The following is a 26,062-nucleotide window of genomic DNA, read 5'->3' as shown; positions in this document are numbered from 1 at the left end:
ACTTGTGGCCACTCATAGCAGAATGAAAACTTTCTGAGGGCATACTGGGGCAGAATTTATTCTGTGTAGTTTAATTTGTATTCAGAACTCTTCTAAATATTTTTCTTTTTTGATCAAATGTGTTGTTTTGCTATCTACTGATATCAATTTGCCTTTTGCATGTAACCTTTATGCACCAAGTGTTGCAATCCTCAGATGGGAGACCTTTCCTATGATAGGAGTCTTGCTGACATGACTGCTTTCTACATCTTCATTTAGGATAGCAATTAAATAAATTAAAACCTTATGCTCCTAAAACACACACTGCTAAGATATCAATGTTTAAACATTTAACCTTTACCTGTCCTGTGACTCCTGTGTCACATTGAGAGCCCATAAGGGAGCAGAATCACTTCTAAAATATTCATTCCAGTGCTTCACATATGGCTTGTGAACTTTAGGAGATTGTTGAAAGTGTTTCCTTCCCACACTGAGGTAATCCTAATAATCACTGAGATTTAAAGACAGACAACAGGTATTCTAGCTTGGTAATGCACCACAAAGCAAGGCTGCCATAAAAGGAAGGACTGTGCTTTTGTGACTGCTTTAATCCTATACCTCTCTGTTCCTAGAAGTTTTTGGGAGACCAAAAGGGAGAGTCAAAAGCAGGAGAGTATTGGATTTCCATGACAGTGGTGGCCTGGTTGAAAGTCTTTCCTGTGAAAGGGCAAACAAGCTTAATGGAATCCAAATTCAACAGAAGAATGTTACAGCCACAGTGATGGAAGCGAGGGGGAGGCAGAGGGAAATGCAATGAGAAAGAAAGCTGGTGTTCAAAGCCTGGCTCATATGCAGGTTACTCCAACATATGTAAAATTTCACTTTACATATACCTATATGCAAATATTTCTGAGGAAGGAATTGCTGGAAAGAATACAGTGCAGCAAAATTCCAATCAATTACTAATTGTTTGGGCACATTTACTTCTTGCATCATCCATTGCCCAGTCTTTTCCAATTTCAACACAGGAAGAAAAACAGTAAAATTATTTTTTTCATGCACTGTGAATAGATTTTGTTTTACAATTTTTAACACAATCTTGGCCTTTATAAAAAATAATCTAAGTAATTTAAAACATTTTCCAAGAGCAAAAACATCTTTCTAAGAAAGGAAAGAGCAACTTTCTGTGAGACCTGCACAATGACTCCTCACTGACTTCTTTCTTCACTTGCTCCATAAGTAATTCTAAAAAGTAGCTGTGATGCCCCCTTGTTCTTTCCATAGATGAATGGCTGAAGAATGTTGCTATGGAAAATTGATTCTAGATTTTGCTCCAACTTGGAAAAAGAAAAAAGAAAAGAAAGCACACCCCTTTCACTCATGACATTCAGTTGCTCCTATGATAACAAAGTGGTGCCTCCAGCTTGGCATCGGGGATTAGGCTTTACTCATATACACTGAACTATCTGATTACTGTCAATGGGATTACTTGTGTGAATAAGGCAAGCAGGATTTGACCTTAATATTTCATTTCAGGACCAGGCAAGTGGGACAGAAACTGTGACACAGCAAGCCCTCACTCAGCCAAAAATCTTTGATAACCATCAAAGTAAACATTTGACACTTGCTTTTCATATTTAATATTTTGGAAAAGTCTTCCCCTTGTATGAACATTTTCTAGTCAATATTATATACTTTCCTACCTGTATGGGAAGTGCAGAATTAAAATAGCATGTGAGCTGGCAACATTACATGCATACTGTGGATTTAATACTGTCTCCAAATTGTCTGTTGAGCAGATCAAGATAGGATTTAAATAAATATTAAGTGAAAACATGAAATAAAAAATTTTAAAAGCATGTAAGAATGGGGTTTTCCTTTTCATTTTCTCTTTACTATTAAAATGAGGTGATTTAGGTGACCTTAAATTATTAGGTAATTCCATGCAGTTTTCAGCCCACATTCTCTGAGACTTAGCATGCAGTGTTGATAAGTTAAAAGCAATGGATAGCTCTTGTGAGGAAAGAATGGCTGATTCCATCTCACACTTTTGCAGATTCTTTTCATTATGTGTTCTGCCTCATTTTAGCAATACTTTACCATAGCTTTCTTAATTACCTGCCCCATGTGTTTCTTTTTTTAGATGCCAGGGTTAGAGGATGGTTCCTTTTGGACTCTTGCCTTCCCACATTTTTCCTTACTGGAGCATATCTAGTCTGCATATGGCTGGGCAACAAGTTCATGAAGAACAGGCCTCCTTTCTCTCTCAGACCTCACCTAATCGTGTATAACCTGGGCATCACACTGCTCTCCTTCTACATGCTCATAGAGGTAAGTGCTCTGCCATGCAGCATGGCTGAGGAAGGTGACCAAGGTACAGTTTTTAGCAGAAATATCTTAGTGACAGGTGGTTTTGCTAGGAAAGTTTAAATCAAGTGCAAAATAATATTTAAAAGTTCCTTCTCATCTTAGATCTTGGCATGTGTTGATCATCCTTCCTGAGCTACAGTCCACACCTGGGGACAGCTCTTTGCTGCCTGGACTGTGTCCACAAGCATAAATTTTAATCTAAATTTGAAACTGTCACTCTGCTCAAACATGCCTATACCTTATCCTTCAGCACCCATGAAAATGCCTTAGATTGGGCTTTATTTGTATGACTGTGGAATGATTTTTCCAGGCCCATGCTTAAACATGAATAGATTTATAGATGAGAGCAAGTACTGATTTATTTATGGTATTGGCAATTCAGCGTTATTTTTCTGCTTTTGTGACTAAGAAGCTTTCCTCATACAATCAGACAGTAAAAGACAGATGTTAAGAACTTACCACTTCATCCAAAAGCAAGGGCTGTGGGGCTTGGAGGCTGAATATGGTCACATGTTATTATTTCCCAAGTACTTATCAGAAAGGAACATGCTCATATAATTCAGGATCCATCTAGAATCAGAAGAGAGGTTTGAATGCATCTGATGATTTTGCAGCAGAAGAGGATTCAAACAGTGCCCCTCAGCAGACATGTGTGGTTTTACTTCTGCAGAGAGAAACAGAAGCCAAAAGTCACTATTTGGATATTATTTGGAAGCTGCCCATTTTCAGCCTTTTGATAACTGTGATACTTTTAATATTAAGGTGTTAACATACATTACTTGAAGGCCTCAAAAACAAAAACTATAAGACAAAACCCATGAAACTTTTTTTTTTTTTTTGCCAAAGTGACCCTGGGCATGAGAAGCTGTGGCTGAAGAGTGTGTTTGATTTCATGTGCTTGATTTCAGTGTCAGCATGTGCCTGACACTACTCTGTTACCTGCACAGCCTCATAGCATTTCTCACTCCCGGGGCTCTCGGCCACAGTTTACACCTTATTCTGTTGGTTGGACAAGAAACTTTTCAGAAGCCAAGCAGGATACCCAAAGACTTCGAGTTTTAAATTAATTTGAGATACACAACAAGTGACTGGCCTGGTCAAATGGCTGAGGAGCAGTTTAGGTTTGTGCCTTTGTGCAAAGGACTGACTGTGTTACACAGAGCTTTATCCTGGTCAATGCTCCAGCTGGCTTCAGAGGCTGCTGTGGGTGTCTGGGAGTGCAGGATAAGGTTTAGAGCAAAGGAGAAATCAGCACAATTGCTGGAAGGTTTGATGACTCCACAGTGATTGTCCTCCAGAATTTAAATTAGTACTTTGATGTTTAAATCCCCATTTTGCTTGAAGGTATGCAGATAACTGGCTCCAGTAGCAGGACTCAGCAAAAAGGATTAACTGAATAGAAAACAATACTGCTGCTCCCTTTCCCTTCCAGTCTAGTTTGGCCTGCCACAAGTAAATGGAAGAACAAAGACAATTTTAGCAGGTCTCATTTGCATGAATTAAGCAAATTTGGTTTTAGCCACCTTCACATCCTGGTAGGAACTGTATTTAGCCACCTCCTGTTCAGCTGCCTTCCTGCTCTGTCCTTCCTGAGGCTAACTTTGCTGCAGACAGTTGCTGAGTTGTGTTAGTCCTCAGATTCGTCCCTTGAGACCTTGATTCTGAGGCTGGAGGCTGCTGATTTACACCTCCCAGATGGCAGCTGGGCATAGCTGGCATTGCCAGCTCACAGCTCCACATTCTGCAAATTCGGGAACCCAGGGAACATGATGGTTGATCTGCACTGCCAGCTGTTCTACTGCAGATTTCACTCTCAGCTCTGGACTGTCAGCCAGGCTGGTTTTACACTGTACAAAACACACTTCCATTATACTGGCTCTGTATTTTCTCTTAGTCTACTTCCCTGGCTCCTATCACAGCCTCTCCTGCGAAGGTGCAGAACGGAAGTTAATACTTGCAGTCCTGCCTGAGGTTGCCTGCACATCCCTGCTGAAGAAAAACAGGCAAATGGGAGAGCAGAAATCATCTTCATTACCAAATAAAGTCATGGCGATTCAATATTTCAAAATGTCTCATTTCCAAAGCTTCTCTCTGTGCCCCTTATTCTCTCAGTGTTTTGTGGACAGTAAGCTCTTTAAGACAAGCATTACCTATATTTAGCACATTCCGCGCAGCGGTTCCTTATGTAAACACAGTTGATCCTTCCAGTGACTGTGATCCAGGATCAATTCCTGGTTAGACACATCTACAACAGTTGTTTTTTTCCTCCATTCCTCTCACTGCATCTACATCCCTCTGGTCTCTGTACTGGGGATAAATCACAAAATAAGAAGCTCTACAATAGAGATAAAATATATTCCCCCCCCCACCAAAAGAAACCCCCATAACCAACCATCTTTCTTTGTTCTGTTTATAAGGTGCCACACAGCATTTCTTGCAATAGCTTCAGAATGTAGGTGTTGTTTCTTAGACATTCAAAATAAAAAAAAAATCTCATTCACAAGAAAGGGTGCATCTCCAAATAGAGCCTGTCCCACATGATGGATTATTGAGAAACATGGTAAACCTGCTGATGGGGGTACCTGTGCTTCAATTCTTCATCTCCTCACCCTCATTTCCTGATTAGTTATAGCTGGCACTTCACGACAGTTGATTTGTGCAACCTCAAGGCAAGAAGATGAAGGTGACAGCAAAGAGTCATAACAAAAGGGCTGTTTTTAAATCTCCAAGGGCAGATTCCTCTTTTGAGCCAGAGCTCCATGCACTGCACAGTGGGCATGAACTATCTGGAAGCTGATTTTATCTCTGAGCTTTTAGGTCAACCAATCCACAAAGCACTTGGAGGAACAGCTCCAGGACAGCTCTAAGATGTGCCATTAGCATAAGGTCAGATATCCCTATGATCCCCCAAGGCCAAGGTCTAAAGATAAATGGCTCTGCCCAGCTGCTGGCATCCTAATGAAATATCTCAACATTTTTGAGTCAACAGTGTTAGGTGCCTCTGAAGGCCTCCCAGAAGGGCAGCTTGTTATCCCTTTAGACTTCTGAGTTAGGCAAATAGATTTTCCTGAAGTTGTCAAAGTTGCTTACCTTCCCCAGCTGAATATGGTGAAGTTAGCACTTGGGTTTGGAGCACATTTTTTTCAAGTACCTGAAGCTTAAACAAAGGTCCTGTGCTTAGACTGGGCAGGCTGCAGGTGGGCTGCTGAGGAGGCAAAAGACAATTCCTTCCACCCTTGCTGCTACCAAAGAAAGCCACATCAGAAGTTTGTTATTGTTGTGTACTTTTCTCTTCCAGTAAGTGCTCATAGACCCAGATTAACTCTACTGATCCAACAACTTCTAAAACATTGTCAAATTCTGTATAAGGAAAAACAGCCAGCACCTTTTTACTTCAACAAAAATCAAAACTTTTAACCATTTCCCTTAAGAAATATATGCTGTTTTTCGGCACAAATCTTTGCTTAAGAGGCTAAAATTACCAATTGTGAGCAGTAAACCAGCTTACTGTGAAAAAACATCACATCTGTGCATATTTCAGAATTGTTTCTTACAAACCACACTTCAGGGATGCAACCTGAGGTACCAGAGGCCAAACTGTCACAAGTTCAGTGATAAATTTAAACTGGAAACAGGGAAGAATTTTGCTGATCTCTGAATTCTGAAATTACTCAGGTGAGGATACTCTCTCTCACTAATAGGAATAGACATAATCTCTGCCACAGTCCTAGGCTGCTTTCCCCAGCAGTAAGTATCACCTCTGCGCTATTTAAATCAAATCTCAGCTGGTCATCAAGGTCTCACCCAAGTACCTCTGTTGATCAGGCACTGAGAAAACGAGGACACTGGCACCATTTGGGTCAGATTAAAAAGGAGATCTAGAGATATGTGTCATTAGCAGAGGAGTGGCGTGATGTCTCAAGCTCCTGTTTCCCCAGGTAGCTTCTCAGACTTACTGCAAATCCATGCAATTTTTAAGCAAGCAACCACATCCATGTGGGGAAGCAGGACTTGCATGTGAGGACCCCTTGTTTCTGAGCAAAGGGAAAAGAGCAGAACTCACAAGTATTGCCAGCCCAGTGCAGTAATCTTTCTAGAGGAGCCAGAAAAAAAAGTCTTCTACCTTGCAGGATTCAATAAAATAAAAAGCAGCAAATCAAATGCACTTTAGCTGTTTCTAGGAGCTAAAAAATCATCCCACATTAAATCCAGTTTCTGAATTATATCATAACTTGCATATTCATAGATGTCAAGGTGGTGAGAAGATTCCTAGGAGCGCCAGAATGATTAGGGCCATCCACTACCACTTTTAGCCCTACACACTGCAATTAAGATTATATCTCACATGTTACTAGAAAGTATAATGCCTAAATTAGACATAGTGGGGCAAAACAAAGGGAACAAAACAAAAATAGAAGGAGCACTTAAACTCTGTTTGATTCCATCATTATAATGGCTCCCATCAGAAGGATATGCTTCCTATCTGTGCAAGTGTCAAAAAGATGGAGCTTGTGTAACACAAGTTCTGAGTAAACCTTTAACAGTGCAGACGATGGGGAAAGGAGAAAAAGATCCTAGCCAATTCAAACTGTAGAAATCCAACCTCAACATAATCTTGCTTTTGGTGTTTGTTTTGTTTTGATTTCACTTTCTGTTTTGTTTTGATTTTGTTTTGTTTGGGGTTTTTTGTAATATTGTGATAAATTATTGTTTACTCCATTAATTGTTCAGAAGTTAACAAATGTAAATTAAACACAGAAATATAAATTAACACTATAATAATGTAAATTAATAATGTAAATTAAATGCAGAAAATAAATACAGGAAATATTCTAGATCCATCAGTATTGATGCTTGAGGTGAAGGCTTCCTTTGAAGCAATTATTTAGTAGTGAAAGACTATTTGTGCCTTAGGGCAGCAAGAGAAAAAGAACGCAGTGAGAAACCAGGAGAGATCAGGTGCACTCCTCTATCATTTGAAGAAAAGGAGAAGAGGGAAAAAGAAAAACCTAGAGAGCAAAATGTCACCAAGAGTGCATTGTAAAGCAGTGAAATGTAAGGACAAGAGCAAAGAGATCTTTTGATCAAGTAAGAACTTTGTGTGAATGGAGTTAAATTACCAGGTGTTCTATCTTAATCAAATAATTTGTCTGGGGAGCTGAGGAGCTGACTTTGCTGTCCTTGCCTGCAGTTATTCCAGCTAGACATCTTGTCTTCGCATCTCAGTTTTCATCCTCTGTGTTCTCCTTGTCTTTCATACTGACCTTTCTGAGCTCTGAATTTCAGTAGAACATTTAACCTGACCATTGAAAAAGGCAGTGCTCTGGATCTCTCATGCACATTCAAACAGAATTCAGTAGAACCTTATTGGAAATCAAGAATAAAACTTCATATGATCAGGTTTTCCATATGTGCACAACTTCTAATACCACCACTGGTACCACAAAATATGATGGGGGAGCTATTCAGAGCAGACGTAATCAAAGACTCATGGAAAAAAAGCCTAGACAGGATTTCTTTTAGCCTATACCGCTATACCAAACAACAGCAATACTCAAAGTAATTACCATTTATAAGTAATTTTGAAGTCATTAGTTCACTAATCCTTATATCGGGCTCCCATTTACTTAAGGAGTATTAAATAGAACTGGCTGGTAGTTTCTCAACAATATGGCTTTATATTTGAAAGAGTTTTTGTTGATAAAAACAATTCAAACAATTATCGAAGCTTCAATTGGGAAGGGGCTCTTATTTTTTGTCACCATGTTATGAACTTTCTGACCTAAAAACAGGAAGAAAGCATAGGACCACATGTTTCCTCCACTCTGGAATAACCAGTATCCTTTTAGCTACAATGCTCCAGGTAGAGGAGAATCCAACTTAGGGTCCAGCTGTATCTTCTGCAGGTCAGGATAGCAAACTCCACTTGGTGTATTACAGAATTAGCAGATCTTTTTGGGGGGAGACACCATGCACACAATTTTTTGACCTCTAACCAGACGCATGGAGAGCTGGAGAGCCTCACCAAGCAGTAGCCCAAAGCACACTTTTCACAGTTCTATCCCCATGCAAAATATCTTGAATGCATCATAAAGAGGAACAACAAAATATTTCCCCTGTGACAAATCTTGTGGGGTGCTTCCTATTCAGCACCTGTGTTTGTTTGGCACAACCCCACCACTAAGTTTTTACATTTGGGGGAGCCATGGCACTAACTAAGTGGCAAGGCTGGAACATTCTGTGATGTCCCCATCCTGGGCTGAATCATCAAGCCCATGCTGCTTCCCTATAGGGTTTTAGTTATGCCAGACTACAGTTTATCCAAGATCTTTGAGGCACAAAGACACCAATCTGGAAACACAGGCTGTTCTGCATCACAGCTATCCTTCTAAAATATGGGATTATATTACAATTCTTGGATTCTTGTCTAAAGATAGTCAACCTCTATAGAGATATATTCTTCAAAAAATACTATTCACAGATGATTTTACAATTTAAATTTTTGGCCAAAAAATCACCCCCAAACCCTGCCTTAAAGCTTTCTAGGTATTTTTAAGACTGATTTAAAGACAAGTCCAAGATGATTAGGGGTTACCTTCCTCTTTTCATTGGGTTATCATGTAAAAGTGTGATGGCCTCAGTAGCCTTGTGGTGTGCTTTACCCCAGCCTCTTGGGTATAGCAAGACAGTTAAGATGTTGCATGCTTGTGGAAGTGTCATGTTACAGGCAAGCAGCTGATTTCTCTCTTTAAAAACCAAAAAAAGGAAACACATGTCTGATTATTAAGAGCTGGTCTCTTTTTTAGACACTGATAATCTTCTCAGGGATTCCATTCTAAAATTCATTTAAGAAAAAAAAGAAAATGTAATTTCTTTCTCCTTCCTGAAACACTGCCCTGTGTCACTCCTCTTCCTTAGGATGTGGCCATCAGGTAGCTGCTTTTAGGACTATTTTGTCCAAGTCTATAGATCCAGGGAGGAGCTGCCATTCACAAGGACTAACTAAATTCTCCAGTGGCCAAGGGCAGTAAGTGATTCACAGCACTGCAAGTTAAGCCCTTCCTTGTGCTATACAGATAGATCAGTCTCCTTTACTTAGTTTAGTAGGACTTCAATTGCTTGAGAATAGTGGTCATATCAAGTTGTTTAAATTGGACTGAGGGCTGGAGTGCCTTAGATAACCCAGTATGAGTGCCCATCATGCCCACAATAACATCCTGTCCTGTTTTTTTCAAAAGAAGAACACTGATGCTCATACTCCTGCTCTAAACTTTTCAGAGGAATTTTAATTACTTGAATACTAACTCCATTTTTAGTTTTTAGCTTTCCTTCTTGACTGTTTCCATATAGACAGACCATTTCAGTTGGAAGGGGCCAACAGCAACCACCTAATCCAAGTGCCTGACCAATTCAGGGATGACCAAAAGTTAAAGTATGCTGTTAAGGGCACTGACCAAATGCCCCTTAAACATTGACAGGCTGAGGGCATTGCCCACTCCTCAAGGAAGCCTGTTCCAGGGTTTGACCACCCTTGTAGTAAAGAAATGCTTCCTTAATGCCCAGTCTGAATCTCCCTTGGTGCAGATTGGAACCTTTCCCAGACATTCTCTCATTGCATCCCAGGAAGTAGAGCTCAGCACCTCCCTCACCCCTTCCCCTCCTCAGGAAGCTGTGGAGAACAATGAGGCCACCCCTCAGCGTCCTTCTAAGTTAGACAAGCCCAAAGTCCTCAGCTGCTCCTCACAGGACTTGCTTCCAGCCCTGTCACCACCTTTGTTACCCTCATGGTATGTTCAAGGATCTCCACAACCTTCTTAAAGGGTGGGTCTGGACCTGCACACAGTGCTCAGGATGAGGCTGATGCAGTGGGATGATCCCCTCTCCTGGCTGGATATGCTGTGCTAGATGCTCCCTGGGATGAGGTTTGTCCTTGGCCTGCCAGGGCACACGATGGCTCACAGGGAGCTGCTGCCCACCTGCAGTCCCACATCCCCTTCCATAGGGCTGCTCTCCAGCCATTCTTCCTCCAGTTCATACCTGTGCCCATGATATTCCATCCCAAGAGCCAGATCCAGCATTTGGGTTTGTTGCATTTCATCCCACTGATGACTGCCCAATGCTCCACTCTACCTCTCCGCAAGGACTCTTGTCCCTCAAGAGTCAGCAGCACCTCCCTGTTTCATACCATCAGCAAACCTGCTAATGGGGCATTCAATTCGTGCCTCCAGATCACTGAGAGGTATTTTGAACAGCACTGGGCCTAGAACTGATCCTGAGGAACAATGCTGGTGACTGTTCACCAGCCAGATGTAGCCCAATGCTGATGCCTCACCCTCTGCCTTTCTCCTGCCCTGAGACAAAGGGAAATACCTTATTGCTTCTAGGCATTTCCTCTCTGAGAAAGTCCAACCATGCACAGAGATTTTTCTACAAGTCAAAAGAGCATGGAAAACCTGCAGTCAGTAGAAATGGCAATATCCATTCAGAAAATCACATCGCTTTCCTTTCACAGAATTTGCAGAATTCACAGAATTACTAGGTTGGAAGAGACCTTCAAGATCATTGAGTCCAACCCATGCCTTAACACCTCAACTAAACCATGGCACCGAGTGCCACATCCAATCATTTTTAACACATCCAGGGATGGTGACTCCACCACCTCCCCAGGCAGACCATTCCAGTACTTCATCAATCTTTCTGTAAAAAACTTTCTCCTAATATCCAACCTATGTTTCCCTTGACACAGCTTGAGACTGTGTCTTCTCATTCTGTCAGTAACTCGTTCTGGCTATGGATAACAGATGAAAAACAAGCTACAGCTGTGAGATTTTTGAATTTGAAATCTTGAAATGAGCAGGGCACAGGTCCCTGGGTCAGGCTGTTAGACCTTAGTCTGCTACTCAGTGAGGTGAGAGGAGTACATCATCTTTTGGTACCTGCTGCACACTCCCACCCCCCAAAACCTCTGACAAAGGAGCCATCTTTCAATTCTGAGCACTCTTATTCCCCTTTTACAAAAATAAGACAGGAGTTAGACTGATGTGACAAAACAACTCATGTGAATTCTCGTGCTGTTTATACTTGAGTAGATGAATAGAAGTAATTTATTAGTGTAAAAACAGGAATCTGTTAAGAACAACATTAGCGCCAACAGTAAAATAGGAAAACTCTACTAATTAATAGGATGTTGCTACTTAGCAGAAATTATTCACAAGGCATCACTTTGCTCTTTATGTGATCTGTTTTTCAAATAGCTTCAAACAATACTTGTTTTAATATTATTTTCAGAATAGGATACCAAGAATGCAAAGAATTCAAATAATTGGTTTCTAGGGGGAGAGATTTTTTGTTTCAAAAGAGAGAGAGGATTTCTCATCTCTTTGATAAATCCTGCACTTGCACCATCTCTGAGTGATTAATAACACCATCAGCTCTGCAGAGTTGTGACTGTTCAGTATACAAAAGAGGAAGTGACTGAAACAGTACAAGTAATGTATGGGCTTGGTATCAGAAAAAAAGAGACCTGGTACCAAAATGTCTTGTATCAATGTGCTGGCTTCTGTTCCAGATATGCTTATATGCTCATCTGGCTCATTTGGAACCACTGAGTGAGCTACTTACCTTCCACATCATTGAGCACCAACAGGAAAGTCATGGCCTAGGATCACCAGGAGCCCATAAAAATTACTCACTGCTTTCCAAATTTCCACTCTTTCCTTATTTTTTTTTTAATTAGGAAGTTAGCCAGAAATCTTGAAAGTTGTCCTGCAAAGCAGAGGAGTCAAAACTCAAAGTGAATTCTTTTCTTTTCCTTAAAGGACACACATCAGTATGTTAGGCACCTACAACGGAGAATATATACGTTGAGCTACAGAAAAGCTGACGTGAAAGACTCAAGTTAAAAAAAGTCAAAAAAGATACTCAGTCTAAGCTACTGGCTTTTGAAATGCAGACACAAACCAGAGGAAACTCTTCTACCAAGTAAAATGACTGGGGAATAAGCAAACAATGATTTGTAAAATCTGGCATTTTTAAAATCATGGAATAATGAACAACAGAAATTAAATAAAACCATGCAGTCAGAGTGGTATTCTGACCCCAAAGCTTTCTCCCCATTTGCATGATGACCATTTTTAAAGAGTTGCAGATGACCTAATTACCAAATTAAAAAATTGTGACGTTCAAAATAAATATTAATGTTGAAAAGAAATATTTTCTTTATGAGTCTCTAAGGGTTTTTTCATCTCATTTTCCAACGTGGGACCTTTGAATTAAGTACTTGAGAAAAATAAACCCAATACATTGAGATACTACTGGGCTCACCTGTTCAGCACTGGCAGGAAAGCTTCATAAATTATGTCAAGTTGGAAGACACCCATCAGGATTATTGACTCCAACTCCTGGCCCTGCACACGACACCCCAACAGTCACACCATGTGCCTGAGAGCATCGTCCAAACACTTATTGAGCTCTATTGGGTGTGGTGCTGTGACCACTTCCCTGGAAAGCCTCTTCCAGTGCCCAACCATGTCTGGGTGAGAACATTTTTACTGATATTCAACCTAAACATCCCCTGACACAGCTTCATGCTGCTCCCTCATGTCCTGTCACTGGTCACCAGAGGGAAGAGATCAGTGTCTGTCCCTCCTCTTCCTCTCATGAGGAAGTTGTAGCCGGCAATGAGGTCTCCTATCAATCTCCTCTTCTCCAGGCTGAACAGACCAAGTGACCTCAGTTGCTCCTCACACCGCTTCTCCTCCAGACCCTTCACCATCCTCATGGCCCTCCTTGGGATGCTCTCTAACAGCTTGATAACTTTTTCATATTGTGTCACCCAAAACTGCCCCCAGCACTTGAGGTGAGGCCGCCCCAGCTCAGAGCAGAGCAGGACAATGCCCTCCCTTGCCCAGCTGGCCATGCTGTGCCTGATGCCCCGCAGGACAGGCTTGGCCCTCCTGGCTGCCAGGGCACTGCTGACTCATGTTCAACTTGCCACTGACCAGGACCCCCAGGGCCCTTTCCATGGGGCTGCTTTCCAGCCTCTCATTCACTGGGATGTCCATACATCCAGGGTTGCTGTATTCGAGGTGCAGAAATCCGTTTTTTTACCCCAAGGACCATTCCATCTGTTACCCTGCCAGTCTTCTGGAGATGTAATTAGTTTACTAATCTGCACAATGTCAGCAGGATTTGGAGACCACATAATCATTAGGTCCACTTTTTCCTTCAACTTTTGTTTTTCTTTCTGTTCCTCCCATAGCTGTCTCTGGAGCTGTTTTGTTTTGAAGGACTGTAGTAACTCAGTACCTTTCCATCTCTGTTTTCAATCTTTGTTTCTCTTTAATATTAGCTTTTCTGGAGTGGCAGGCAGCTTCTGGAAAGGTATCTAGCATTTTGCAAATGATCACTTTCTTTTTCCTAGCCTTTATACAGCCCCTGCAACTTACAGATGTTCCTCCACAGCTTTCCAATCACACCAGTTATCCTGAGCCCATTTGTCTGTAGGACTTGGACTTTTTCCATGCTTTTGTAAGTAAGTAGTCAGTGATACTGCTTGCAAACCTGCTGACTACACCAATTTTTGGTGACTACATGTTTTAAGGTCACTTAACAAATCACTGGCAAAGGTATAATCAAAACCAAGTGTAATGTAGAAGTGAAAGCACAACAGAGTTCTTTGGCAAGGTTCACTCTACTACTTACCAGATGGTGTAAAAAAAAAAAAAAAACCAAAACAAAAAAAAAAAAAAAACCACCAAAAAAAACAACCACAAACCAGTATCAATTAATCCAGACCAAAAATATCCCCAAAGTATCTCCATGGAGGACTGCAGCTCCTGACATGTGGTGGTGTGACACCACCTTCCTTCCTCAGGGCTTTATCCAGGACCTGCTGGGCAATCAACCAGCCCACAATCCTGACCTTTAATACAAAAGGAGACAACATGCAAAAGATTTTTCAAAAATCAATCCACTGTAACACTGTAATAGTATATAAATTGGAACAATTGTAAAATAGATTAATGCAAATGTTGAAATTTGTGTATTTTCCTAGCAAATTTCTGTGAACCAACATTTTACCTGCTGCAGCAGAAAATTTTGAGGTCAAGTTTCCTCAGCAAAGCAGAAAAATGAGTTGGTTGTAAAGGAATATGCTTGTTTTAATTGTTACATATCATTTGTCTATAAAACACTCATTAACTGTATTGTCATCTCTCTCTGCAATTTCTGTGGGCTGTTTTGGCCACCTAAAACAGCCAAGTTCATATTACAGGGACAATCACAGAGTTTGAATTCAGAAGAAAAACAGTAGAAGACCCTGGTTCTCCAGGTTTCAATGCATTTTATTGTGAATTTATAACAGTCATTCTAGGCTACTTTCTAATCCTCTGGATATTATCAATAATAATTTTTCATGTATTTACTCTAGGAATTATTTTAGTTTGATTGCTGAGACTGTCTCTGCTTCACTTTTATATAGACTGTCACAGATTCAACACAGAACAGTTCTTTTCATTGTGAACTAGAGGGAAAAGTTCTGTGCTGACATACATAATCCCTGTGAATGTAGCTCCAGAGCTGAAAGCAACCCACTTCTCTCAGCATCTTGTAATTCTGCTTACAGCATAACACTTGAATGTATTTCTCCCACCTTCACTCTCTGCAGTGTCTGTAGAGGGTGAGAAAGACCCCAGAGTTGCTCAGTTTGTCCCCAAACCCACTTTGCACTTATTTGAGAATAAGCAAGACCTCTTCAAAATAAATGGATTCTACATGGCATTTATAAGCAAAAGAAGATACTCCCTCTTCCAAAAGGGCTGCTGAGCGCTTTAGGTGGCTGTTACTATAAAAATATTCCATATCAAAGACTACCATATGGTTTTCTAGAAACCTGCTCCATCCCAGTGCAGCCCTCTGATATTTCATTGCTGTTTCCCCATGTGACATGTGCAGAATCTAAGAAATTGCCTGTGTGTTATTCACACCTCCATTCAGCACTGTGCCTGATCTCCTTCACTTCCTCCAGCATTTAACAGTGTAGGATAAAGAGACATGTATGGCATTAGGAAATATTTCTCCCATTGCACTACTTTGCATTTGCCTTCTGTTTGCTTGGCAAACAGGGAATTTTTCTCAAGGACAGCTTTGCACAAGTAGCTGTGTTAAGCTCTGTTGATACTGCTTCAGAACAAAGATACACTATTCCAGTGTTTGCTTTGGAGCGAGGATTTGGAGGTGCATTAAATAATGAGATATTTTAATGGGTGCCTTGAAGGTTCTAAAGCCAGAGAAGAAATGCATCATTTCATGTCTCCAGCTTAGCTGATGTTTTCCCCTTTCAAAATACAAGATATTAGCAAGTTATCTGGTTCAAGGGCATCAATTCATGGAAGGAGTGGATACCCACGAGTGAGGACAGAACAACTGCAGGGGGAAAAGCCATTCCATCTGTTCATAAACGTAATTCATCTGTTTTCTGTTCCAGCTCATCCTTGCCACGTGGGAAGGCGGCTACAACTTGCAGTGCCAGAACCTCCACAGTGCAGGGGAGGCCGACATCCGGGTGAGAGACAAAAGCAGCTCAGCCCTCTGCATCCTTTCTGTTTTAACTGCTTTTAACTGTCCTAGGACATATCCTGAGCTCTGATAAAATATCTCTACTCTAGAGGAGGATAGATTTGTATTGAGTATCAAATTTAGATTTTTTCAAAAGAAGAATCTGGCAGCAAAATCTGTTGAGTGTCAAGAAAATGGTAGCACCCTTAAAAAAACTGAACAAACAACCCCAAAATGAAGCAAAAACTCACCCACAAAACTGCACCTTTGGGAAAAAAAACAAACAAAACAATTAGAAAGCCCTTCCTCAAAGTTTATATTTCTTAGATTATATTTTGATAATTATATATTATACAATTTCTTAAAAGATATGTATTTTTTTTACAAAACTGTTTCATTGAAAAACAAAATAAAATTGAAGACAGAGCTTGTGCTTTTCCTTTAAGAGCATATTAATGCCTTCTGGGAAGTTACGTGCCTAGGGAGTGAAGAAGTGCAGTAATATTTAAGCAATTGTATGGACAGATATTGATTTCCCCCTCCTTTGTTCTTGCTTGCACAGGTAGCCAAGGTGCTGTGGTGGTATTATTTTTCCAAAGTAATTGAATTCATGGACACTATCTTCTTTGTACTGAGAAAGAAAAGCAGCCAGATCACCTTCCTTCATGTGTATCACCATGCCACTATGTTTAACATTTGGTGGTGTGTTCTGAACTGGATACCTTGTGGGCAGAGTAAGTCTTTGTTTGCTTCATCACCCCGGGTCTAAGTCAGCTGCAGCTGGGGAGGAATCACATCATGCAAAGGAATTGTGTCGCTGTGCAATATGAGGGCACCTTTAGGGTTCAGAGCTTTTCAGACCACCTGCAGAACACAGGAAAGTTAAAAACATGGTTAAAAGTTCAGGCCAAAAACACCTGAGCATTAGGCTCTAGATTTTTCACTTAGCTGCCACAAACTCATGTATTTACTTTTCTTCAAACCACTTTTAAGCACCACAGTACTGAGTAGCACAGAGGAGCTAGCACATACAAGACCTACTCCAAAAGTAGATGCAGGAAGAAGTCATGGACCTGGTAAAGCCTTTATCAATCACAACAAAATAAATCGATGGCCTTTTTACAGGCTCAACTCTTGTATACATCAATCTTTGCTTTAGCAAGATACTTTACTTACATAGTCACTAATTAAAATACCAGTTTGAGTTTCTTCTGTTTCTTATGAAACTACATCTCAGAAGGTTATAGTAACAGTCATCTTCCCTGTTAGGAAGGGATCTATGATGCCACAGGCTGGTCACTTGGCATTTGTATAAGAAGTCCAAACAGCAGAGAACTACTTCAGCTGTATCACAGCAGGCACATTTTCCAGGGCTTCACACAGCTAGAGGCTTCCTGTGGAACTGCTTTCAAAGTTGAGAAAAAACCCAGTTTTCTTACAACTTATTAGAGTGAGTCACCTTAGCCCGTTGTAATATTTTGTAAAGAAACTTGTTGCAGGTCTTTTCCAGAGCTAAAAGCAGAATTCACATTTGTTGGCACTTACTGTGGACAGCACAAAATCAAAGTAAATCACTGATAGAGATAGAAGCAGGGATAAGAGATTTCATAGCAATTAGGAGCTATTTCTAGAGATGTAAACAAATCAATAGGGGTTTGAGCTTTCTAATGTGTGGTCTCCACATTTTACACTAGCACTGCACTACAGTAATTAAATCAGTAGCTAAGTAATTAATCAGTAGCAAAATCAGAGCAACTGGTGAGTCCAACTTATAGTTGTAGCACTGCCATCAAACACACAAGCACACAGCAGAGAGTAGTGCTGCTGCTTCTCCACAGTCTGCAAAGTACAGAGGATGATTAATTTCCTCTAGAACTAGTATTCACTAAATGTAACTAATAACAGCAGCAAGGTATCATCTGGGATGAAATTCTGTAAAATGTGCATCCAGCAGAAAAGCCAATAAAGAAAACAAAAGTGGTGATCAAACACAGGCACAAAAGGCTGGTTTAATTCAGAGTAAAGCACTTGCTACTGCATCAGAGAGCAGGAGTACAAGTGTCTCCCAGGGTCCTAAGCTGCATACTAGCATCAAAGTCATCCACAGCAGTGTTTAAAGCTTACAGGAATAATAGAAAGACTCATAGCAAGAAGAATTTTAGGAGAGGGAAAAAAATAACCTGTAAACTACAGAATAGGAAAAAGTGGAGGAGAAGAAAAATATCAGATAAAAATACCAAATTCAGCATGAGAACAACCCTCTAGACGTATCATTTGATTTTTCAGTTGTCCCTGGGAGAGCACCTCTACACATCAGGAATGTCTTTAGCAAGGAATAAGCATGAAAGGAATGCTAACCGTATGCAACAGATTCCATATGGGAGCAATACCACAAGCAGTAATATCCTCTCTTACTTTTTAGCAGTTGGTATTTATTTTTTTTCCCTAATGGATTTTTATAGGCTTCTTTGGACCCACTTTGAATAGCTTTATCCATGTGCTTATGTATTCTTACTATGGACTGTCAGTCATCCCTTCTATGCGCAAATATCTCTGGTGGAAGAAATACCTCACTCAGGCACAACTGGTATGTATCTGTTTTACTCTCATTTTTAACTACCAGAAATCCTTCAAAGTGTGAGCGAGGACTAAATGAACCATAGGTAAACATTGTTATTTACACAATTAAGCCAGTTAGAATTGAAGTATAACTAAACTATCATACAAGATAAGTCACTAGTGCAGCTTGATAAAATTTAATGAAGGAAATTATGCTCAGAAGTGTTTTCTGTAGAAAACAAACAGTAGAAACTCTTTAGTTAAAAAAAATCTGTTAGTTTTGAACCATAGCATAGAAAATGACTACTCCTTAATTGTGCAAAAAACTGATCTAAAAGTCACAAAAAATGTCTGACAGAGCCAGCTCCAAGACAGACCTCCCCTGCTGGCCAAAGCTGAGCCCATCAGCAAAGCTGGGAGCGCCTCCGTATTACTGTATTTATTTAAGGGTGAAAAACATAGCACAGCAGCTGAGAGAGAAAACAGGAAATGTGAGAGAGACAGCCCTGCAAGTATGCAGGTCAGAACAGAAGGAGGGAATCAGCACCAAAAATTCCCCTGCAGCCTGTGGTGAAAATGCTGGTGAAGCTGTTCCCCTGCAGCCCATGGAGGTCCAAAGGGGAGCAGAGATCCACCTGCAGCCCATGGAGGACCTCATGCTGCAGCAATGGACATGTCTGCCCTGAGGGAAGATACAGCCAATGGGGAAATAGGCTCCTATGGACCCATGGAGAGAGGAGCCCACCCGGGAGCAGGTTTGCTGGCAGAATCTGTGACCCCTTGGGGATGCACATAGGAAAAGCCTGTTCCTGAAGGACTGGACCATGTGGAAGGGACCCATGATAGGGCAATTTGTGAAGAACTGCAGCTCATGGGAAATACCCACATTGGAACTCTCTCCTGTGGGAGGGTCCCCACAACGAAGCAGGAAAAGAGTGTGAGGAGAAAGGAGCAGCAAAGCCAAAGCAATATGGGCTGACTATAAACCACATCCCCCTGCACCACATGGAAGGAAGCAGAGGAATCAGAAGTGAAGTTAAACCTGAGAAGAAACAGGAGTTTAGAGGAAGGTGGATTTAATTTTATTTCTTGCTACACTTCTATGTTATTAATTGGCAGTACTTGAAACTAATCTTCCTCAAGTCAAGTCGATTTTGTTTATAACAGTAATAGTTAAGTTTTATCAATTACCCTCTCTACCTTTATCTCAATCCACAAATTCTTTTCATCTTATTTTCTCCCCCTACTCTGAGGAGAAGGGAGAGAGCTGCTGGGTGGGCAGCTGGCAGCAAAGCCAGGTTAACCCAGAACACAGTAGTACAACTACAAAAGGCAAAATTATGTAAACAAACTTTGGGCAATACAGAAATTGATTGACTTCTAAAAGTCCATTCCACCTGTTGCTATACCTGAGGAGCTGAACCACATCAAAAGTTTCTATCAACAAGATATGAGGTTTGATATGAAATAAAGTTCCTTTTACTTTTTTCTCTTAGGCCTTGTTCATATTATTTGGAAATTCAGATGTTTGCAGTGAGCTTTAAAATGCCTGTGTAGAATTTTGCTTAGCAAAACTGCTTCTCTGAGCTGACACCATCCCTGCAGGTGAAACACACTGCCCTGTTGGAAATGCACCTCAGTACACTGGTTTGAGGGCACACTTATCTGGCTGAGGAGAATGAGGTGCACCAGTGTGGGCTGTGGCTCACAGTTCTAAATACAGACAAGTCTCTGCAATTCCTTCCCTGTCTCACTTTTGCTTCCTTTGTTCCCGCCTTAACTCTATTAATGCAAGTGATAGCCTATCTGACTATAGACCTGAGTTTCGCATTTTCTGTCCCAACTTCTAAAGATATTGCCAGGAATCTTCAGAGTTTCCTCCAGTTCCTGCCCAGTAACAGAGACAACAACTCTACCTGTCACAAGGACTGGAAGATAAAACAAAACCTACTAAATCTGAGAGAAAAAAAAGCTTCCCTTTTGTCAATTAGGCCTATAAACTTACTTTAAGAAACCTCTGACCCCTTAGGGTTTTATTTAATTTCACAAGAGCACCATTTTAACTTAACACTCACAATACATTCAGAGGTTATAAAGGGATACTTTTCAAGAGTACTCGAACTTTCAGGGAGCAGGACTAGGGACATTGCTGCATCTGATTTAGCTAGCACTGACCCTTTCTCAGCAAACACACCTGCATTATCTTCTCTCCACAGATCCAGTTTCTGCTCACTATTGTGCACACACTCAGCGCAGCTGTGAAGCCATGTGGATTCCCATTTGGCTGCCTCATGTTCCAGTCCTCCTACATGGCCACACTGGTCATCCTCTTTATCAACTTCTACATTAAGGTAAGCAGTCTTCTGAGAGCTCTCTGACAAGGATTGGAAAAAGCAGTCTGAGTGGACTCAGATGTAGAATGATCATCAGTGCTTAAAATGTGCTAGTCTTAAAATATATACATCACTTAAGAATAACAGATACAGTCTGTCTGAGAGAGTTACTCAGTACTGATGACCTCTTCATTGCAGCTCAACTCCTCTGCACTTGTATAGCAGATCAGGTACTGCATTCAGTACATAGGAGGTCTGAATTTGCTTTGGTGGGCAAATTTGAGTCCTTCTCCTCCTCAGGCAAAAAAAGAAATTAGAGCTCTGTCTTTGCCTTGTTTACTTCAACATCTTTTAGCAGAGAGTGCTCTAGCCTGCCTGCATGCATAAAGCTTTTAGTGTACAAGGCTTGAAATCTCTTTTGACATTGAGAAGTATTACGGTAAGGCTAGTAAAGTAACATCACCCACAGCAGTGAAAAGGCTACTATACCCCTAATGCAGTCTGAAGCAAACATATACATCTGCATCAACACGCAGCAGACAAGCTCCATTTACAGTTAACCATAAGTAGTGTTTTGGCAAGCACTAAATGAATCCAAATGTTTATTTTGGATTTTGCTTTTATAGACATACCGGAAAGCACCTTCAAGAACAGCTGTAAAGGAAACCGCTGTCACAACAGAAATTAAGAATGGTTTCCATAAGGACTACATTGCTGCTGTCAATGGATTGCAGAATAATAAGAAGGCACAATAAGTATAGTGTTTCCTATGATTTTTTTTCTAAAGAGAAAAAGAAGAAAAAAGACTGAATTACAAGCTTTAGCTTAAAACCTATTTGATTACATTTATCAGTTCTTTGTACCAGACACTTATTAATGTACCGCTATTTAGGTTTTAACAAAATGAGTAGAATTACTTGTCAAAGATCACCATCAGAACAAAGAAAGCCAACATCTTTCTCATATGAAAAAGAAAACCTTTCTGATCTCTAATGCTGACACAAAAACGCCTTATGAAACACTTGATGGATAAATCCATCAATGCCTTCAAAAGGTTAGGACTCTATTCAGACTTACACAGTGAGCACTTTCTGTGCATGAGAGAGGTCTTGAGGCAAGGCTTCACAGTGCACCCGGTACATCCAGCTGAACTGCAGCTAAGGCCAGGAAAAAAAGGAGGGGTGGCAGGAAGGGTGAGAATTGTACCTTTTCCACCACCATGCCCTTCTTTTCTTCATCTCAGCAATTCCCCAAAGCATGGTCCCCTAGTAAGGTACCCTTTGATCCTGTGGGAGCCCTGGGGAAGGACATGACAGAGGGCAGAGCCCGGGTGCACCATGCCATAGTTTGCAGTCAATTGTGCACCACGCTCACTTGTTTTCCACAAGTGCAACCTGATTCAAATGCCAGGAAGGCTGTCGGGAGCTTTCTGTTTCAGGGGGCTGGGATGGCAGCCCCTGGCACTGCCTGGAATGGTATTCTGAACACAGAGCAAAACAAGTCACTTTGGATGTGATAAATTAATAGTTCTAGGTAAATGGATTTTGAAAGAAATAGGGTCATGCCAACTTAAGGAAGATAAATGCATGTAAAGTTAATCCTAAACAAACACTGCTAACTCAAAGCAAACTGTCATGCCACATATTAATACATTGGAAGATGCAGAAGATTTGAGAAGTGACTTCAACAATGAGCCAAGCAGGTTATACAGGAATATCTGTGGCAGGTGGACCATACTCAGACTGGTCTCTGGCTGGAGAAACAGATAGGACTGAGACACAAGCCACTGGAGGGGAAGTAAGGAGATATCTACTGTCTGCAGTTATAAAGGTGTCTCTCTCCCTACAGTCCACCATCTTTGTTACTTCAGTTCACTGCATTTACCCCCACTTAAATGGTTAGAAATTAAGAATACCCAGGGTAAACTTCATGGGTCTGCCCTCACCCTTTTCTCATTTAGCCCACTTTATTTCCCCTACTAAGAATAGACACAGATTTTTTCCACCACAGTGAAGTAGCTCTGATCTCTTCCATTCTCATGTATAAAACTCTCTCAACAAAAACAACTTTTGGAGTCACTCCAGCCCAGCAAGTCCCTTGGACTTAAGCAGTTCGGTAAAGCAAATACCTCCTCTCACTCCTGTCACCTTTCAGAGCCCTGGGGCAGGAGGAAGACAAAACACACAACTAGCCAGCACAGAGGGCCCAAGCAGCCACAGAGGGTGCACATGTAGAGGAGACTGTCCCTAATTCTGCTGTCCAGTTCTTCTCCACCTCTAGAGGGTCAGTCATCCCCTCCAGATATCCCCATTCAGATCATCTGCCATCAGGGGTTCTTGGAGACTGCAGGCATAAATGCAGAAGCAAGGTTTATCTCAGGGACCAGTATGGACACAGGGCAGCCACCCTCACCAGGAGCAGCCCAAGAGACCACAGCCATGAGGGCTCATGGATAGGACGGAAAGAGGCTGAGGAAGTGGTACAGCAGGGGAAGAAGAACAGATTGGATTGTCCAGCAAAAGCCAGAGGAGAAAATGGCATGAAGAAGCGTGTCTTGTGTCAGAGTTCTGCTTGACTGTGTGCTTGAAAGTCCTATTGAATGCCATCTGTCTCCAGCCAGTTCCAGCTCCATTGCAATGTGGACAAAACTTTTCTGTTCCAGCAGAAAACAAATTCCCAGAATGCTACAGCAGAAGCAGTACCTCTTAGCAGCCTGACTGCTGAACTTCATCATCATGAACCAGGTAACCAAAATAACTGCAATATTCAAACACTTTTACACCAACCTAGATCTAACTGGTGCATATTGACATTTGCTCCCCTCTTCATGAAGATGGCCACGAAACCTCACTTACTGAAAGTCAGTGTTTTGTTTTATTTAACACTCAATAAGGGGGAAAGCAGCAACCCAAAAGAAAAAACCCAAACAAAAAACCCCAAGAACCCTGCATTCACACATACTAGACACTGTATGCATAAACTATTTCTCACTGGCCCTTCCAGAACCTTTACAGGTATTTCTGATTGATACCGTAAAAATCCCAATATGTAAGAAATTAGTGGGTTTGACTGAAAGTGTTTTACACAGCCCTGAGTAAAGGCAGAGCTGCAGAGCTTCAGAGCTCTGTAGAAATCAGCTTAATACTGGAAGCAGAGGAATCTGAAAGAATTGACAAGACAGTGAACAAGGCAATGAGCTGGACCATTAATCTAAGGCAGGCAACACAAGGGTTGTGTGGCCCAGCATGGATTTTAGGCCGAGTGGAGTCCATAATCTTTTGATGGCAAAGCGTGCATTTGACTATCAAGGTGGAAAGCGTCAGCTGTGCTAAGTGTTAAGGTTTACTATGGCAATCAAACCCACAGATATTGTCTTTTGTTCTGTTGAAACCTCATTCAAAAGAAAAGGAAATAAATAAATGCCTTACTTGGAATTCAAAGGGCTGGGGAAAAAAAAATTAAAAAAAAAAAAAAAAAAAAAAAAAGCGCAAAAAACCAGATCCAGATCAGCCAGGAAGGCTGGAATCAGGTATGTTTAAAATTCTTCAGATATGTCTTAACATCTTCAAAATGTTGTAACTTTGAAGAAAGAGAAACCTTGACTTTTTAAACTGATTTTCCTGTAATACATAACACTGTAAATAAACAAATTTTACTATCAGACTGTCTCCACTTCTCCTTAAGGCATCAAATTGGGCTGGTAACTGGTTATTTGGGACTGCTTTTGTTCTCCAGCTTTTTCAGAAGCATTTTAGGGCATTCACATCAGACTCAAAAACAAACTCCATAACTTAATACAACACCTTCACTATTGGTATTGGTGTAAAGCTTTCATGCAGGTTTTTTGCCCCTCTATCTATAAAATCGTGGGCTTTTGAACAAAGGTAATATTGAAGTAGAGAACTCGTTTGTTCAAAGCTTGTACTTGCCCATCAAGTCATTGTTTGATTATCAGATTGTTTTCAGTTGGAAGGTGATGGTTGAAAACAGGGGAGAGACAATGGAGAAATCAAAACCTCAAAAATGAATCTTAGGATCTCAAAAATAAAATTTCTTTCAGATTGAAAATACACAATAGCTCTCAGCTGTTCCTAGAAACATGTCTCTTTTCCAGTGTAGTACTCTCTTGGACACAGTTCTACTGCCTGCAGAAGCAGCACCTGTCCCTGTGTGCTCCAGCTAACCTCAGCACACCTTACCAATAGCAGGGTGGGCTGTTCCCGGGCCAGGGTAAACACACACAGCTCCTCTGCCCATTTCCAGCCAAAAAGGACTTAATTTTTTCTGGCTTTACACAGCCTTGACATGAGGTAGCTGTAAGCCCTTGGATGGGCCACTGCGCTGGCACAGAATGTGCAGGTAAACAAGCACTTGGCCCAGCATCATCCCCTGAAAGAGATGCAGCATAAAAAGCAGGGGTTATAGTCAGTTTAATATTAAATCCTATTTAGAGCTTAAATGCATAAAGTAATTGTCCTTAACCAGAGCTTTTCTATTTCCCATTTCTTTTTCTGGGTATTGGTGCATAGGTTTTGCACCTCAGCATCTGTGTTGTTCTGGCTCAGAAGTGTCAAGGAAACTGAACAGGTTGAAAATTGAACTATATGTATTTGCACTGAAAGGAAGAAAATAAAAGAAATATCTGGATTAATAGTACTTTAAAAAGCATGAAGTGGGAAGGGCAAAGGAAACCTGCCAAGGTCAGCTACCTACCTTCCAAAAGGTAATCTTAGGATAACCCAATTATACATCTGTTGCAGAAACCAAATGGACTTCAGACCTTCAGGAGGTATAAGGTCAAACATTTAATTGACCCAGCAGTGTAGGAAGTGGTATGAGATGGGCAGTCCAAAGTCAGAAAATGTAATTTCTGTCCTAGATGTGCTCTCCAAACACTTCTACTGCCTACAGATGGAAAGACCATTAGTAAAGTCCAAGGTTTTCACCTTAGGCAGTTCACAGGTTATCAAGCCGGAACACACTGAGCCTCTCAAATGCTAAAGTGTTTCATATGAAGGGATAGATGAATGCAGGGATAGAAGGTATTTAAGCAGTGTGACATCCCTTTCTGCTCTCCCATACCTATCATTAAAACACCCTTCTGGGGTACAGACTTTACCAATAAAACAGTTAAAATCAAGTGTAAGTGCATTCAACATCATAGCAATTTTTACTAAGTAAGGAACCCCAATTTTTCCTTTATCCATGCTCTCTGAAGTTCTTAACAGTCACCTTCCAAGCCTTACAGTTATAGGTTATGCAGA

The 26,062-nt window shown here is 41.0% G+C and overlaps 1 protein-coding gene across 2 annotated transcripts in view; it reads left to right on the top strand.

Annotated features, from left to right (window-relative positions):
- The window catches only part of ELOVL2 (ELOVL fatty acid elongase 2), a 55,411-nt gene extending 30,952 nt beyond the window's left edge, over positions 1-24,459 (top strand). For both annotated transcript variants that reach the window (XM_068199459.1, XM_068199450.1), the window contains exons 3-8: positions 2,123-2,310; positions 15,836-15,913; positions 16,469-16,640; positions 18,369-18,493; positions 20,682-20,816; positions 21,425-24,459. In XM_068199459.1, coding sequence (XP_068055560.1) covers positions 2,123-2,310; positions 15,836-15,913; positions 16,469-16,640; positions 18,369-18,493; positions 20,682-20,816; positions 21,425-21,553 — 827 coding nt within the window. In that variant the 3' untranslated portion in view covers positions 21,554-24,459. The remainder of the gene's footprint in view (positions 1-2,122; positions 2,311-15,835; positions 15,914-16,468; positions 16,641-18,368; positions 18,494-20,681; positions 20,817-21,424) is intronic.
- Positions 24,460-26,062: the final 1,603 nt, after the last annotated feature.

The sequence above is a fragment of the Anomalospiza imberbis genome, chromosome 1 (genome assembly GCF_031753505.1).
Source record: "Anomalospiza imberbis isolate Cuckoo-Finch-1a 21T00152 chromosome 1, ASM3175350v1, whole genome shotgun sequence".
NCBI lineage: Eukaryota > Metazoa > Chordata > Aves > Passeriformes > Viduidae > Anomalospiza > Anomalospiza imberbis.
The sequence above is the reverse complement of the archived record's forward strand: the minus strand, read 5'-3'. Positions and strand labels throughout refer to the sequence as shown.